The 18,970-nt window shown below is 36.7% G+C and overlaps 1 protein-coding gene across 1 annotated transcript in view; it reads left to right on the plus strand.

The window, feature by feature from the left end:
- Positions 1 to 18,970, plus strand: part of TBC1D16 (TBC1 domain family member 16) — a 496,458-nt gene that overhangs the window by 413,081 nt on the left and 64,407 nt on the right. Inside the window, exon 13 of the mRNA XM_068346153.1 lies at positions 13,848 to 14,064. Coding sequence (XP_068202254.1) covers positions 13,848 to 14,064 — 217 coding nt within the window. The remainder of the gene's footprint in view (positions 1 to 13,847; positions 14,065 to 18,970) is intronic.

Here is an 18,970-nt window from a genome sequence, read left to right on the forward strand (position 1 = left end):
ACTCCTGAAGGAGAACTACCCCGCCACATCATGGAAGGGGACTCTCCTTCCAAGCAGTAACCTCCCCCTTCCATCCTCTCCACATCCATCCCTGTATGCCATCGAACCGCTGCTCAAAGGTATGTTCACTACAGTACAGAAAATGGTTTGAAATTGTTTTATTTTAGTACAGTAAATGGTTTAAAATTGTTTTATAGGATTTTCTGACCAATTTCATACACATTTAGATAATTATTGTTGTTTAGGTACACGTTTTATTAATATTTTGGGCCTGTTCGAGTGCTTGGGAACGGAATAGAATATATACCATTATTTCTTATGGGGAAAAAAAATTCGGTACTCGAACAAATCGGAGGTCGAACACGGATCTCGAACGGATTATGGTCGAGTACCGAGGTATCACTGTATATATATATATATATATATATATATATATATATATATATATATATATATATATATATCAATACCATGATAAAAATGGTTTATATATATTCATCAAGAATCTTGAATGAAAGCAAATAGGGGCTCGGGGGCCCCGGGTGCATAAATTATATCAATATCATGATAAAAGATTTATATATCAATATCATGATAAAAATGTTTTATATATATATATATACATCAGGAATCCTGAATGAAAGCAAATAGGGGTTCGGGGGCCCCGGATGCTTAAATTATATCAATATCATGATAAAAGATTTGCATATCAATATCATGATAAAAATGTTTTATATATATACATCAGGAATCCTGAATGAAAGCAAATAGGGGCTCGGGGGCCCCGGATGCTTAAATTATATCAATATCATGATAAAAGATTTACATATCAATATCATGATAAAAATGTTTTATATATATACATCAGGAATCCTGAATGAAAGCAAATAGGGGCTCGGGGTCCCCGGGTGCTTAAATGATATCAATATCATGATAAAAGATTTACATATCAATATCATGATAAAAATGTTTTATATATATACACCAGGAATCCTGAATGAAAGCAAATAGGGGCTCAGGGGCCCCGGGTGCTTAAATGATATCAATATCATGATAAAAATCTTTTATATATATACATCAGGAATCCTGAATGAAAGCAAATAGGGGCTCGGGGGCCCGGGTGCTTAAATGATATCAATATCATGATATAATAATAATTTTTTATATATAGCCATTAAGTATATTGAATGTAGGCCTAAGCAAATTCAGGACCCCGGGGGGTCCGGAGTGCTTAGATATATCAATAACAAAATAACAGATCTATTTTGATTGTAAAAAGAATTAAAATTAAGTAAGACCGTAACTGTGATCATATCAAAAGAGGGAAGGGAAGGTCGAGAACTAGGATCGTATATATAATATATATATGTGACTAATATATAAAGTTAATCCAAGTAATAATGAGTAACGTTGGCTCCGGAGGCGCAACTAAACAACTCGACCGGATGGTAATGTATAAAAGCTACTTCCGGGGATCCCGTAATGAAAGTCTTTATATATATATATATATATATATATATATATATCTATATGAAGTCCGTGAGGTGCGGAACACTATAGAGGGGGAAGGGATCTTTAATGGGTCCGTGAAGTGCGGGACCGAGAGGGAGTAGCACGTACAAAACTTAATAAATAATATAACATGACAAGGTACCACGGACCGAGCAGAAAACTTCCCGCCTATCGTTGGCCAAACGAGCTACGGAAAGAAAACGACTTCGACCGGGTAGAGTAGTACAAAAGAGTAAGTAATGTACGGTAATGTATAATTATAGCAATCCTCACAGATCAACGGGAACCGCCCGTGCAAAGAAAGCGAATGCCCCTAGGAGGGGAACATAACGCAATAAAGTGACTAACTCGATCGGGAGAGAGAGAGGGAGGTAACCCTGGGGTGGGGTAACGGGCGGGAGGGAGGCTAGGAGTGGGGCGATAGCAGGTATACCAACCTGCCAGACCCACAATTTATGTGATCACGCGGAAAGACTAATAACACTATAAAAAACATAACACATGGTAAAATAAGATAGGAAGGCATGCTGGATGATGATAATAATAAAATTAACTATACATCAATCGTAAAACAAACGAGGGAGCGAACATGAGACAGGAGAAAACCCAAGCCTGACAGCGCTGCGGCAGGGCTACCAACATAACACAGAGTCAGTGAAGTGCTAACAAAATGAAAAACTAATATCTGACTCATGAAAGACCCTCGAGCTAATGCAAGAAAAACGAATGACGTTAAAATGATAAGCAAGTCCGTGGCGTGCGAACGTAAATAATCCAAGTAATAATATTAGTGGAATAGAAACGCGCGAAGGCGACCAGGCATGCCAACCTACCGATAATATGCACACGTATATGTAATAACTTATCGTAATAACAGGACATCAATATAAAAATTTAATACGGTGTGTGAACTGTGGATACCAATAAAGTTCATAACGAGAAACAATCAGTATGGAGGACTCATTGAAAAGCGTTAAGAACGAAACGAGAGAGAGATAGGAGGAAGCCGAGCGCCATGAAAGACCCACGCGGGGTCGTGAAAAATATAACTTTTATAATATAAGCAAAAAAGGGCAAGGCCCCCTCCAAAATCTCAAAACTCATAGATCTGGTACTTAACTTAGATGGAGTGACATTGGAGTCCGACATCTTGAGGTAAATCCAGAAAAAACCAGCGAAATTCACACACTAAGGCAAAATAAGGGTTAAATAGCGCGTGCTATGAAAAAGGAGTGACGTCACTGGCGTGGGATTGCTAGTAGTAGTAGGATGTTGAACGGCACCTCGCTGTTCGGGGATATTGACAGGAGATATCTAAATGGTGCGAGGCCTCTGGTTGTGATTTATTCAGCGCCCCAGTATTATACCGACACCTTATTAAGGTGAGCGAGCTGGGTTCAACCTAGCATTCCTATACAGATTTTTCTCTGGTAAATTCATAGCAGTTTTTACCTTAGAAATGATGTTAAAGGAGCATTTCACTGGGCGGCACGGGTCGGAGCCCAGAAAATGCATTTTTTGTATTCTACTTTTCAATTTTGGAAGCATTTTACCTGTCAAGAATTACTTAAAATTTTGTTTATCTTTGGTTATGATCAGCTGATCTGAAAGTGCCGCTACCTACCTATCAAAATATGGCGTACAGTATATGCGATTGGCATTTTTTTTTTTTTTATTTCTTAACATATTAGAAATATCTTCATGATGAATATTACATCAGCGCCAATATGTTACTGAAAATCAGTTTCCATACAGTTCGTCTTATTATTAGGTATCATGCGAATTCGTTGTAGCTCTTTCTGTGTGTGTGTGTGAGTGTATGTGCTCGCTCTGGCAATCGCCTACGGGTAGTTAATTTCTAAAGCTGCAAAAAGTATTCAATTTTTCGTTCAATATTAAGCCTTCATATTTCATTAGACATTATTGTGTTTAATTGTGGTTTATTAAAGCACATTCATTTTTTATTTTTTAATTTCTTGAGCATTTCAATAATCAACAATTACTTTTGATTTACTTTCAGTTGGGAGATCAGCTGATCTCAAGGTCACGCTGCAGTATTACGATTATGCGCACATATAGTACCAATAACACTAATTTATATAATTTTCTTGACATTTGAAATCTCTTCATAATGAATATTACAACAGCACCAATATGTTATATGGAATCACATTTTCCATACAGTTCGTAGATAGACATTATTATTAGTTATATACGGAATACACCCCCCTCTCTCTCTCTCTCTCTCTCTCTCTGTCTCTCTCTCTCTCTCTCTCTCTCTCTCTGTCTCTCTCTCTCTCTCTCTCTCTCTCTCTCTCTCTCTCTCTCTCTCTCTCTCTCTCCCCATATTTTGATTTTTAATGCAGTTAAATCTTCATATTTCTTTGAAAATTATTAAAAAATTCTTTATATCCTTATTCGATGTTTCGATTATGGGAATAGTAACGCATCGGGAGAAAAACAGTCGATTTGCCTCTCGGCTTCCGCCAGAAATATGACGTCATCAGATTTTTTTCTTAACTTTACGGTAAGTTGTACTAATCTCATAACTAATGATACAGACCACTAAAACACTTGATATCATTACTCGGTGTTTTGATTATGGGAATGCTGTAATAAGATTACTCGGCAACATAATGAAAGGAAATCATTCGGTTTGTCAGCGCGCTTCCGCCAAATAAATGACGTCACAAGATACGTGACGTAAGAATGACTTGCAAAATATGTAAATCCATTTTCTTTTTTCTTGCAAGAAATGAAAAGAAAATACCAACTTACCGAACAAGAGTATTTTATTTCTATAATCTAAAAGGATATATATAATTTTCAAGATAATATTTGCCCTATTAGTATATTTTCTTTAGACAAACATTGATCCATTATCGGAGATTAAATAAAAGTAGCGCACAGTTAAATTTATGCTACGTAGTATTCATGACATCCGATACAGACCCACAAAATACCTTGTATCGTTACTTAATATTTTGATAATGGAAATACTAATATTAATCTTTAGCCTATTGGAAGGAGGTCACTGTATTGCCCGGACGCTTTCCGCCGGTGATGTGACGTCACCAGACATAAAATATGAACTCGACAGATATTAAAACTTTTCTTAATGTATTTTTAACTGAAAATAAATACTGAATATTAACAATAAAAGAAAAAAATAATTTATCAAGATAAATCAGTTTATATGTATACAAGAAAATAAATTATTTTCAAGGAAATATTCGTCCTATTTTTGATAAACTTATGACGTCATCACCCTGAAAAAAATCGTCGTAAAGTCGAACAGTCGTATGTCGCATAGGTCGTAAGTTGAGCAATACCTGTACAAAGTTTGAGGTAACTTGTCCCCTGTCGGATCTCAACCTCTTCCTGGGAACGCGGTTCGGATCCTTCAGTCCCTAAAGGGTCCTCTCTACGAACCTTTATGTGAGGCAGCAGATCACTTCCTTACATGGAAGAAGTCCCTATCTACTGACTTGGGCTTTGACCAAGAGAGTTAGTGTGTTGTATGATCCATCTTCTGATGTCTCCTACTCTAGGAGACGGGGAGAAGTAATCCTCAGCAGCGTCCCTGAGTTGATTGCCAAGACTCAAAATCTGAGTGTGCTGTACCCTAGGTGCAGCCCATTTCGGATAAAGAGTCCTCGTTCGGTAACCAAAGACCCATCAACTGGGGTTTTACCCAGTGTGGAGTCTATGGTGTTATCTTAAAAAACGACACCAGGTCGCCCCCGTGTGTTGGCACTGTTGACAAGCACGGGGAAGGTCAAGAGGATGATCTCAAGGATTTCCTTCCCCTCTGGGATCAGAAGGCTATTGAGGTTGCTCTCAATCTAGACCCTCCTCCATCCTAAGACCCAGAGCTCGTAATGTCAGTGGCATTGCTACGTCCCTGGCGTTCAAGAAACTACTCTGTGGCGCAGATACTGTAAGTGGGCATGTGGAAGCATCAGTCGACCTTCACGGCCCACTACCTGCCAAGACGTAACCCACAAGAACATGGAGACCTTTTCCATCGGTCCTGTGGTGGTCGCACAACAAATGGTCTAAACACCTCAGGCTCCTTGATGGAAAAGTAGCAGAGGGTTGAAGGCTGAGGTTAGCCGGATTAGTCTGGGGTGAATGAGTAAGAATGACTGGCTCCTTTCTTCCTTTCACCTTCTCCTCTCTGGGGGAAACAGCTCCGCAAGCCTCAGTATAGCTGACCTCACCTCGCTGCAGGTAAGACTCCCCTTTTGTCTCCTAAGTATAGAATAATACTTTGATACGTCCCAATACCTTTTTGAGGGATGGTATTGGGTAAGTCTTAAAAACAATAGGTTTTGTACTCGAGTTCTTATGTTAAAGACAAGCCACACTGTTAGTTTGACTCACACACAAGCTTCTACAGGCCGATATCAGTGCATTACCTCATATTGGCACTTAATTTTAGTAAGGGTAGGGTCCCTTCTACTATCGAATACAGATTGAAATAAAGAGGACCCCGGGTCATGACCAAAGCCAGTTGGTGAGGACTTCCTCTCTCCTAAGAGTAAGTCACCCCTATAAATAGCGGAGGGTTTGTATCTACGCCGGAAAAAATAAAAAATTTGTAAGTAATTTGTATTTTTCCTAGTATACAAACCTGGAGCTATTTATACAAATTGGCCCGCCACCCTGTCCCCCAAGAAGTCCTGCCATAAAATAAAGTGGTTACTTAGCCGAGAGGTGTGACTGAGTGAGCGGGGTAGCCAGTCTACTCCAACCCCTACCTACTAACTAGAAGATGGGGTCGTTATCCATCACTAAAATCATCATGGCTCGTCTTTCAGCTCTGCTGAAAGTATACCCCTATAAATAGCTCCAGCTTTGTATACTAGGAAAAATACAAATTACTTACAAATTTGTTATTTCTATCCGTTACCTCTGGACTGATTTCTGCTAAGCTTGAATAAATTTTTGTAATCTACATTTTTTTATTCCTTTAAGAATTTTGAATGCCTCTATTAACTGTCCCCTTAGTCGTTGAGTTTTTAGATCAAATAAGTTAAAACGTTCCATTTTTTCGTCTATATCCAAATTGCCGTAGCATTGGAACTAGTTTGGTGGCCGTAGCTTGTACTGTTTCCAGTCTATCTATATCCTTCTGAATACTTGGAGTCCAGAATTGGACTCCGTATTTTAGATGGGGTCTTACTAGTGATGTGTGCAGCTGTAATAAATTGTCTTGGTTTCTGTATTTGAATTATCTCTTTTGTAGCCTATTAGTTTTATTGCTTTCTTTTCAGCTTTTATGCTCTGTTTGGTAAACTTCAAATCTTTGCTGATAATAATACCGAGATCTTCTTCCTGGTTCACACTTTATATTTCATTACCCAGCAATGAGTAATCTGATTGTGGGTTACTATAATCTATGTGCATGACTTTACATTTCGCACAGTTGAAAGGCATTTGACATTTTCTGGACCATTCCCCTAGCTTCATTAGATCTTCCCTCAAGGCTTCTATGTCTTCTAATTTCGCAGCATTTATGCCTAGTTTAGTATTGTTGTCAAATTTGGGTATTCTACTTGTTAATCCTAAAGCTATGTCGTCAATGTTGATCAGAAATAGCATTGAGCCAAAGATGGATTGAGGTACTCTGCTTGTAACAGTTGCTCACTCTGAAGCTTCTCTATTGATTGCAAGACTCTGTTTTCTGCTTGTTAGTCAATCTTCGATCCATTCAGTTGGCTCGTCAATGATGCCTAGTGCTCTAAATTTGACCATTAATTTTCTGAGGAGCTTTGTCAAAGGTCTTTTGAAAGTCTAGGTTTATGATGTCTATTGCCCTTATTTTGTCATAAATGCTAGACATATAGTGGAAAAATTCCAAAAGATTTATCACCCCTAATCTCTTTTGTCTAAACCCTAGTTGGATGTCTATCAGAAGATTTTTTTTCTTTATATGTTCTACTATTAAATCTACTATAATTGATTAAAAATTTTTGCAAGGAACTGCAGTTAAGCACACAGGTCTATACAGTAGTTGCCAGGTTCTTCTTTTTTGTCCCTTCTTGTAGATTGGAGGGACATTGGCTAGTTTCCTACCCCTCTTTTGTTGGCTGTCTTTTGGAATATTTTGTAAAAGTGTGGGGTTATCTCTTCTTCTAATTCAATAATCTCTCTTGGATAAATATCATCTGGACCTGGTGCCTTAGACTTATTGGGTCCTTTTATTTTCTTTTTGACATCATCCATTGTTAAGGTGATTTTATTTAATGTTTATGACCCTTCATAGCTGATAGCTGGTTCGGTGAGGGTCGTTGATTCTTCCCTACTGAATAGTTGTGAAATATGCATTCATCAGTTTGGCTTTTTCTAAATCATTTGCTATAAGATTACTCTCCGAGTCTCTTAATGTGCTAATGTTTTATGTTTGATTGGCTTTCTCCTGTTTACATATGCAAAATAAATCTTTTGGGTTTCCTTTACTAGCTGAAGCCACTTTTCTCTCTTCATTGGTCTTGGCATTCTGTAGCTAGTTTATCTACTTTCCGGCTTAACTTCTTGTGTTTGGAAATTTCATGAATTGAAGGCTGTAAACCCATTGATTTATGTTTCCTAACTCTGCTTCTTATTGCATTAGCTATTTCTCTGTTGAACCACATAGATTGTGGAGTTCCATTTGGTAAAATTTTTCTATGTGGTATACATTTAGCCCTTTATTATTTATATATTTCCACAAAGGAATCCCATTGTGTATTTATGTTCCCTGCTTCATTGTATTCTAAATTCTGGGTGTATTCCTTTAGTTTTTTCCAGTTACTTCGTCTGTAGTCTAGCGCTTTTATAATTTTTCTTTCTTTTAGATGAGGAATATTTACCTGAAACCTAACTATTATGGGGTCACTTTTGCCAATATTGTCACCTACTGAAACACTGGATACTAAATTTTCTTCTGTTGTTAGCATGATATCTAGTATGTTGTTTCCCCTGAAACAATTGTTGACAAAATCTAGTATCCTATGTCCCTATGTGTTTGATGTAGAATTCATAGTGTGTCAGTTTACTGCTGCATTGAAGTTTCCCATTAGGACAGCTAGCTTATTGTTAACCTCTTGTCTAAGTTGTCTATACAGCTCTTCGTTCTGTTCTTGTGATTGATGTTGTGGTCTGTATGTTACTAGTTTGGACATGTTTTTCCTATGGTGTTGATATTTGCATCTGTTACTTCACATTCGGTTTCTTGTTTAATTTCTAAGAAGTTTAAGTAATTTTTAACATAGAGCATTGCCCCTCCACCTTTTTTGGTAAGGTGATCCTTCTTGAAAAGCTTGAAACCTGGGATTTTGTATTCTCCGATAAAATCCTTTGTTTTATCTTGAATCCAGGTCTCAGTAATGCCTATGGCATCTAGTTTCTCACAAGCTATTATTGCCCTGAAGTTTTCCCATTTTGTTTCTAACTGACTGAGCATTGAATTGTACCACTCTGGGGAAATTTTCTATCTTTTTTCTCTTCCTCTGTGGCTATGGTAGTTTCCCTTATTTACTAGTACAGTATTTTAGTTTTACTTTTATCTGCATTATCCAAGTTTTCTGCCATATTTCCTCTAATTGTTGTTGGAGGATTTACTAATGGTGTAGTTTGTTCCTGTTCTGCTGTTTAAGTAATTGTACAAGCTGAGACTATGTTGGTTTCTGTATACTCTCTTGCCGCCTTTATTAAAATGTATTTCTTGCCTTCTGTATAATTTTCTCTTGCCGTAGAAAGTATCCCAAAGATCTATAAATTTCACTTTGTTTTTCTGGCATGTTTACTTAAGCAGAAGGATGACCTGGAGAGCGCGAGTAGTAGGTGTCGGTGTCGGTGGGGTAGTCCAACTGTATTCTCTAGGGCCTGTCACGGCCCTCCCCTTTGATGAAGGGATTATCTAAATGGAAGACAGCCTGTGAATAGTGGTTTACACACGCCCTTGTTAAATACACGACACCAACAAGGTGTTCGCGCGAGGGTTGTAACCTCTGCATTCCATGCTTTTATCTTTCTCTAGTATATTTGGAAGATTTATATTAGAAAAGTGTAAAGAAGGACCCTTTTCACCGGGCGTCACAGGTCTCTCCCCAGAAATAGATTTTTCCTTCGTCAAAATCCCTTTTTTCTAACTGTTTAATCAAAGGTTCTCTTTGGCCAGCAGTATCCTTTCTTAGGAATAGATAATTTACAGTTGCCTGGAATATAATAGTGGTCTTCTTATTCTCTGTTATAGTTTTACTGACAACTTCTTCTATCTTCTATGCGTTTGCACCTGGATAGGACCTGACCTTTCTCATCTTTTTGAGGCCGAAGTGCTCCCCTTGGTCCTTTACCATATAGTCTCCGATCAACAATGTCTCATATTCGTCCCTCTCTGCTAGGGAGGAGAATCTGTTTTTGGTGTTAGTTACATTTCTGAACTGTTGCTAAGTCTTCTTGGCCTTAGTTACCCTTCCTGTTTTCTGTTTTGCAGGAATTCTTTTACCCATTTTCCTATCTTTCCCACAATATTATGCTTTCTCATTTTTCTCTCCAATATGTTATGGTCTACCTTGTCAAAGGCTTTTGCAAAATCTAGATAGATCACATCTGTGTCTTTTTCATTTATCATATTATTGTATATGTTTTCATAGTGTGCTATCAGTTGGGTCTGTGTACTTTTTCTAGGTACGAAACCGTGTTGACCCATATTAAACAAATTATTTTTGACCAAATGGTTCATTATTTTCTTTTTTTATTACCCTCTCATACACTTTCATAATATGTGATGTTAGGCTAACAGGTCTATAATTGCTTGCCTCTAGTCTTGATCCACTTTTGAAGATAGGGGTTATATAAGCTAATTTATGTTTAACATATATCTCGCTCATATCTACACTCTGTCTTAGCAGTATTGCAAGCGGCTTCGCGATAGTGTTTGCAGTTTTTTTTAACAAAATCGCTGGAACTCCATCTGGTCCGGCTGCCGATCCATTTTTAATTTCGTTTATAGCCGTGACAATATCTGCTTCATTAATATCTATATCCGTTAGATATTCGACATTTTCTTCTCTCATTTCTGTTTCATTATTCTCATTCGCAATTCTTGGCGTGAACTCACTCTTATATTTTTCTGCTAATATGTTGCATATTTCCTTTTTTTCATTCGTTAGCCGTCCTTCAATTCTTAGAGGGCCTATTTCTATTCTCCTTTTATTCATCTTTTTTGCATAGGAGTAAAGTACTTTGGGGTTTCTTTTTATATTTTGAAGTGTCCTTTCTTCTAAGTCCCTTTTTTCATTTTCTTTCGACTGTATAATCTTTTGTTCTGCATTTTCTATCTTACATTTTATTTCCCTCATTTTCCACACATTTTTTTCTTTTGCAAGATTTTTCTTCCACTTTCTAATTTTCTGAAGTAAGATCCTTCTGTCTCTTGGTATGCACGTCTTTTGTTTATTGTTTTTTTTTCGGTACATATTTTTCAACAATTTTCTCCAGTATTTTGTACAGTATGTCTGTATTTACCTGTATATTATCACTTATAAATACATTTTTCCATTCTTTATTCAGTTCTTCATTTATTTCTGACCATTTTATATTCTTACTGTAAAAGTTATATTTTCCATATCCTTCCCAAAGTTTTGTGCTTTTATTAATTCTGTGATCACTTGCTTTGGAATGAACTATCAATTCTATGACATTGTGGTCTGAAATTCCCGTGTTATACACTATTATTTCTTTAACATAATTCACCTCATTCACAAATACTAGATCTAGGACATTTTCCTTTCTTGTTGGAATGTGGTTTATTTGTTGCATATTATGTTCTAATAGCATATCTTGAAGCTTTTCAAATTGCCTCTTATCTTCTGCGCTACTATTACTCTCTTTTTTATATGTATACATACAACCACTTTCTTCTATCCGTTCTTTCCAATCCACGAAAGGAAAGTTAAAATCTCCGGATAGGAGTATATTCCAGTCTTTATGGTTTCTACATATATCATCTATTTTTTCTATTATTATGTCAAACTCCTTAGTATTTGGGAGTCTGTAAACTACAATATTCACTAGTTTTTCAAATTCAAATTCTACCGCAATCAATTCACATTCTGTGTTGCTGTATTTTTCACAGACTTTTCCTTGATTTATGTCTCTTCCATATATTGCGGTTCCCCCTTGATTCCTATTTTTTCTGTCTGATCTATAAGTTTGGAAACCCTTTATCTGGTCATCACTGCCAGTCTCTTGGGAATACCATGTTTCACTTATATTTAATATATCTATTTTTTCAATTTGGGTTAGTTCTTCTAGGAACTCTATTTTCCTTTTAGAGTTACTCGTGACTAAACCCTGTGCATTCATCACTATTATGGTTTGTTTCATTTCCATTATTTAATACTGGTAATAATATGGATTCTCCCATGCTTCCTTCCTGTTCTGATATGATGTTCTTTTCTTCATTTCTCGGAATTCTGCCATTAAAAAATCCAACTTTTCCATAATATTTGTTCTTTCGCCTTCATACTTATTTTTGTGTGTAAACCTGCAATTATCCCCATATCTGCACCAACCCCTGGCATTATATATGCATTCTTTGTAGTTGGGCTCTATTTGTGGAGATTTAGGTTGAAAGGCCTTTTTTGGTGCATAGTGCGGTATATACGCGGCCTGCTTTTTTGTTTCTTTTTTTGTTTCATTTTTGTTTTTCTTTTCAGTTTGCTGAGTTTTCTTACTCTCATTCATAGTTGCAGGATGCATATATCGACATTTTTTGTTGAAACTGCATCCTTTTCCTTCTTTTAGGGTTTTGCATATTTTTGGATGGAGATCTCTGCATTCGTCTCCATATCCGTCTAAATACGCACATTTACCATATATTTCATAATTATGGCATATCTTTGGATGCTTGTAGTAGCATCTTTCGCCAAATTTGCAATTCCCTCTTTTCAGCCTATTACAGACTATATCTTTCTTTTCTTTTTTTTCTTGTTCTTGCTCTTCCCTAAAATTATGTAGGTCCGGGTAGAGTCTCTTGGGTCTATTATTTGTTTCCATCTGATAATTTATTTCTTCATAAGTATGTTGTTGGATGGCATCATAAGTTATATCAATGATTTCCTCTGCATCCTTACACATATCCTGTTCATTTTTCTCTTCTTCTTCTTCTTCTTCTTCTTCTTCTTCTTCTTCTTCTTCTTCAGAGAGAGAGAGAGAGAGAGAGAGAGAGAGAGAGAGAGAGAGAGAGAGAGAGAGAGAGAGAGAGAGAGAGAGAGAGAGAGAATTTTTTTTCTTTGGTTAATAAGTAATGTCTAGCACACAGTTAGACACCTATTGAAAAAAGTATTTAACGAATGTTTTCGCTTTAAAACTTGACTTCTACTCTGATTTGTGGAAGAAAAATAAATTCCGTAAAGCAAAGCTAGACAGTGTTTTCTGCAGACTGCATTGTAGTATTTTTTTTATTATATTAGAATATGTTAAGATATTGCAAGTGTAATATGAAGAATACTCTAGATGTTCTTATTATTACACAAAAACTTGTACACTAAGGAAATTGTCTATCACTTTCTTCTATGATGAATACACAACAATTTTGTTTATACTTTAAGCAATCAAATGTAGTCTTGCCTATTCTTTCCACATTCGCTTCTGTCTTCATACAGTTGACAACACTGAGATTACCAAACGATTCTTCTTCAGTCGAGGTGTTAACTACTGTACTATAATTGTTCAGTAGCTTTTGGTAAGGGTAGAAGAGACTCTTAAGCTAGGGTAAGCAGCTCTTCTAGGAGAAGGACACTCCAAAAATCAAGCCATTGTTCTCTAGTCTTGGGTAGTGCCATAGCCTCTATACTATGGTCTTCCACTGTCTTTGGGTAGAGTTCTCTTGCTTGAGGATACAATCAGTTGCATTTTTCTGTCCTATATATCTTCCTCTTGTTTTTTAAAGCAAAGTGTTTATAGTTTATATATAAAAGATCTATTTTAATGTTATTACTGTTCTTTGAATATGTTATATTGTTTATTATTTCTCTTGTAGTTTATTTATTTTCTTATTTCCTTTCCTAACTGGGCTATTTTTCCTTGTTGGAGCCCTTGTGCTTATAGCATCCTTCTTTTCCAGCTAGGGTTGTAGCTTTGCAAGTAGTAATGATAATAGTAATAGTAATATTATTATTGTTAATAATAATAATAATAATAATAATAATAATAATAATAATAATAATAATAATAGTAATAATAATAATAATAATAATAAGGATAATGATAATTAATAATAATAATAATAATAATAATAATGATGATGATGATGATGATGCAGCAGTTCATTTATTTTTCAGATGTTTTAAAAGAGAATTCCCTGAAGATGAGGCTTTGGCAATGTGGGAAGCCTGCTGGAGTAACTATCAAACCGATTATTTCCATTTGTTCTTGGTTGTGGCAATTGTTAGCATATATGGAAATGATGTTGTAGATCAGAATTTACGACCCGATGAGACATTATTGTACTTCACATCTTTGGCCAATCACATGGATGGACAGTTGGTTTTAAAAAAGGTGAGTAACTTAATTCAGGTAGAAGGTTAACCATTTTATTTTCTAATAAAGAATTTTATCAATATTGTTCTAGCGAATACGATGAAATCCTTTGGCTCTGAACTACAAGGTTTACTTACTTTGTCAAGGTAATAAGTATAATGTAAGAAGTAGTAATGAGAAGGTACGTATGCTGCTTAGCTTGATGTCTTCTTGTGGTTTTTGTTTAATGTGGTCTCCAAGAGCTAATACCAGAAAAAGATTGATGTTGACTCATGTAGCATAAGTGACAATCATCTCCAACCAAGCAAACAATTAGTTTGTGCATACCTGGATGAGCATGAAATAAGAATGGTACACTTTGTGGCTATCCTAACAGAGTTGATGCTGGGGAGGCTTGTAAAAAAATCGAAACACTATAACCGAGGCTTGACTGTGTCCCTCCTCTCACTAAAGTAAGCGCTATTAAACTCTTTGTTTTAATTTAGGAGAGGACGTTTCATATTGTAGATAATTTTTTTTTTTTATTGTTATTGAAGATGTATCAGCTTGAGCTTGTCAATTGCATCACAAATTACAGTTCGTTTTCATTCATTTGTAAGTTCAGCCACTAGTTCATCACAGGTTTACCAAAGTGGGGTAATTTATAAAACTCGTGTTCTTATTTCCCATATGGTTATAAAAGTTTAAAAATGTCATGTTATTTGTATCCAGTGAAAAACTATAGTTGAAATAATTAAATGTGGGATTTACAAATATATCACTAGTACTCAGGAGGTGCCGTTACATATGCTATGAACCTCAAGATATGCTTAGGACTAATGTGCCAGTTCTGAAATATGAGTGGGGATGTTTAACCATGCAGGAAATCTTGTGATAAAACCACCTTCGAACTTGGTTTTAAGATACATTCTGTTAAGACTTTTTCCTCGAAGTATTCAGAGATAGCTATTTCCAGGACTTTACAGCATCAGTCAAAAGTTGCATAGGTCATAAGTCGATGACTACCTGTAGTGCTTTATGAGAATTTTTTTGTGCAAAGAAGGCTAGGCTTGTCTTCTTTTTTTTTATACAAGGAATGATGTCAGTACAGTCACTCCTAGCTTTTTTTTTCACAACAACCTAACTAATTAGGTTTTCAAAATATGGTAAATTTAACCCCAAACATTCCATTTTGGGATAGCCTAGAAATCCACTTAGTTCTCTATTTGGAGTAATATTTAAGGACTAACAGCCAGTTTCAAGCCCTAACCTTTAATTGCTCAAGTTGTAGCTAGTGTTTCAACACCATTCAGTACCAGTTTTGGTGGTACTGTACGGTACTGTACATGAGATCTCCCAGGTCCGTTGAGATACTACCACTAGAGAGGTATTGGATCCTTTGACTGGCCAGACAGTAATGCATTGGATCCCTCTCTCTGGTCACGGCTTATTTTTTCTTTGCCTACACTTACACAGAATAGTCTGGCCTATTCTTTACATGTTCTTGTCTTTCCTCATACACCTGACAACAATGAGATACTTAACACTTCTTCACCCCAGGGGTTAATTACTGTACTGCAATTTGTTCAGTGTACTTTCTTCTTGGTAAGGGTAGAAGAGACTCTCTAGCTATGGTAAGCAGCTCTTCTAGGAGAAGGACACTCCAAAATTAAACCATTGTTCTCTAGTCTTGGGTAGTGCCATAGCCTCTGTACCATGGTCTTCCACTGTCTTGGGTTAGAGTTCTCTTGCTTGAGGGTACACTCTGGCACACTATACTATCTTATTATTATTTGTTTTTTCTTCCTTTTTTTTTTTTGAAATGGTGTGTTGGGCAGGCTTAATAGAAGGGCCATGGATGCCTGGTGGTTTATCAAGAGGTTGTCTTTTCCTTTTTTTGATTCTTTTTCTTCTCAAAACCATCCTTACTGTCCTCTCTTCAGTTGAAGTGGCTATCCTGGAGGGTATTTAGCCTTGCATGGTGTATCGGCTCCTCCATGTTGACCAGTTTTTCCGACTTTTTACTATAGTCTATGGGTATCATCAATCACTTTATTTATAATTCTGTACATATTGTTTTTGTTAAAATTCTTGTTAATCTAGTTTTTAAGTATGATGTCTCTTTTTTTATTTCTATTAATTCTTATGCTGTCTGTAGTCATTGAGCAAAATCCGGGACCAGTACGTCCTAGATTTCGTCAATGTCGTCTTCTGTATTGCAATATTCATGGTCTTCATGCAAATATCCAAGACCTTACAGTTGCGTCCAGACAGTATGATATTCTTTTGTGCTCAGAAACTTTGGTTTCTAATATGAGGCACTCATCTGAGCTCCTCATAACTGGTTTTAAGAAGTCAATGATGTTGAAACGTGATGCTATCCCTAGGGCCAGGGGAATGGCGGTGTATATTAGGACCGAGTACCCTGCTTCTCATAAGTCCTGCTATCAATGTGGATGTCATGAGATTCAGGTAATAAAAGTTTGTGGCAGGCATAACTTTTATTTGTGTTCAATCTACCGGAATCCAGACATGGATGATTCTATCTTCGATTGTCTTCTTGCCATTATGGCTAAGATACAATAAGACGATAGAAAGGCTTCTTTTGTCTTTGTTGGTGATTTTAATGCTCACCATAGGGAGTGGTTAAGTTCTATCTCTCCTACCGATCACCATGGCTTAAGAGTTTTAGACTTTGCCTCTGAATCAGGCTGTGAGCAAATCATAAATGAAGCTACTCACAGGTCTGGTAATTGCTTGGACCTCGTATACACTGACTCCCCTGGCGTTATAACTAGTAAGGTTGGTTCTCCAGTCGGGACATCTGATCATGCCTTGATTTCATCAGTAGTGAAGACTGAGCAACCTGTCCCTGATATATCATACTCTTGTAAAATTTATATGAAATCCTAAGCAGATTGGAATGGGATTTTGCATGATCTTTTGTGCTTGAATTGGTCACAATTATATAGTAATGTAGATCCTGCTGTCCCTTTGAATGAGAATCTAGTCAACATAATTGATAGGCGTATCCCTTCTCGTGTGCTAAGGTACCGAGTGAAGGACAAACCGTGGTTCAATGATGATTGTAGACGTGCTTATTTGGAGAAGCAGGAGGCCTATCATCTTTGGAAGGGTATCAGATCAGATTTGACCCGGAACAACTATACTCAGCTTCGAGCTTTTTTTCAGAGAGTTTATGCCTCAACTGAAAAGGAGTACAATTTAACCATAAAAGAAACCCTTTCTGGTACAATTCAGGAACATAAATGGTGGTCTACCCTTAAATCTGCACTCTTTGGTGTAGATGCAACAGTTCCTCCTTTACTTAAACCAGATGGCTCAGTCACTCACTGTCCAAAGGAAACGGCAACCCTTTTGGCTAATGTTTTTGACAGTAAACAGAGTAATGAAAAACTTGAACTTCCTCATTCCTGTTTTCCTGAGGCTAAACTAACTAGTTTAGCTTTTCGATCTCGTGAGATTAAAGCTCTGTTGATGGACCTTGATGCTTATGGAGGTTTAGACCCAAATGGTATTTTTCCTTTGTTTTTTATAAAGACAGCAGATTTCTTAGCTCCAAAGTTATCTGTTATTTTGCGCAAGTTAGCAAGAAGAGGAGGTTTTAGCACTTGTTGGAAAATTGGTAATGTTACTCTTCTATGTAAATGTGTTTGTGGTAGCTCAAGTCCCACTGATTACCGCCCAATTTCCATAACTCCCATATTATCTAAAGTTTTGAACGTCTTCTGGCAAAACATCTTAATAGGTTTGCTGAAGGTAATCATCTTCTCCCTAGTTTGAAATTTGGTTTTCGTAAAGGCCTTGGAGCATGTGATGCCCTTCTTACAATCTCCCATGCTGTACAGAAATCCCTTGATTGTGGTCAGGAAGTTCGTATGATTGGCCTTGATTTTAGTGCTGCCTTTGACTGTATTAATCATGAGGCCCTTGTTTTCAAACTGAAACAGTTGGGAGTGGGTGGGTCGTTTCTTAGCATTATTATTGATTTTTTAAGTAATAGATCTCAAAGAGTTGTTGTTGATGGGCACCATAGTGAGTATAGGAATGTGATATCCAGTGTTCCACAGGGTAGTGTTCTTGGCCCATTACTTTTCATACTATATACACATGACATTTGGTTTGGCCTAGAAAACAAGCTTGTTGCATGTGCAGATGATGCTACTCTCTCTGCATCAATTCCATCCCCTGAGTGTAGCTCTGGGGTTGGTGAATCCCTTAATAGAGATTTAGCTAAAATTAATGCATGGTGCAAATTATGGGGTATGAAGTTGAATCCTAACAAAACTCAAAATATGATTATAAGTAGGTCAAGGACGGTGGCTCCTCAACATCCAGATCTCAGTATTGATAATGTTTTTTTTTAAATTTGTATAACTTTTAAAATTTTAGGTGTGATTCTCGACAGCAAATTTACTTTTGAGAAACACATTAGGTCTGTGTCTTCTTCAATTGCACAAAAAATTGGCTTATTGAGATAGTCTTACAAGATTTTTGGTGATCAATCTATTCTGAAGAAGTGTTTTAATTCTTTCATTCGACCTTGTTTTGAGTATTGTTCTCCAGTCTGGTGTTCAGCTGCTGATTCTCATCTTCATTTGTTGGACAGAAACTTACAGTCTATTAAATTTCTTATTCCTGATCTAGATATTAATCACTGGCACCGTCGTTCAATTAGTTCATTATGCATGTTGCATAAGATTTTTCATAACTCTGACCATCCTTTACATATCCTGTTTGTAATACTAGGCAGACAGTTAATTCTAATAGCCAGGCCTTCTCCATCTTCTTCTTCTTCTTCCTTCCCAACTGGTTCCCATTTTTATATGGGGTCGCCGTTGCGGATGAGCCGTTTCCATCTTTTTCTATTCTGCGCTTCTGCCTCATCAATCCCCTTTTCCTGTAAGTCTCCTCTCACACAGTC

Source organism: Palaemon carinicauda, chromosome 22 (genome assembly GCF_036898095.1).
Source record: "Palaemon carinicauda isolate YSFRI2023 chromosome 22, ASM3689809v2, whole genome shotgun sequence".
NCBI lineage: Eukaryota > Metazoa > Arthropoda > Malacostraca > Decapoda > Palaemonidae > Palaemon > Palaemon carinicauda.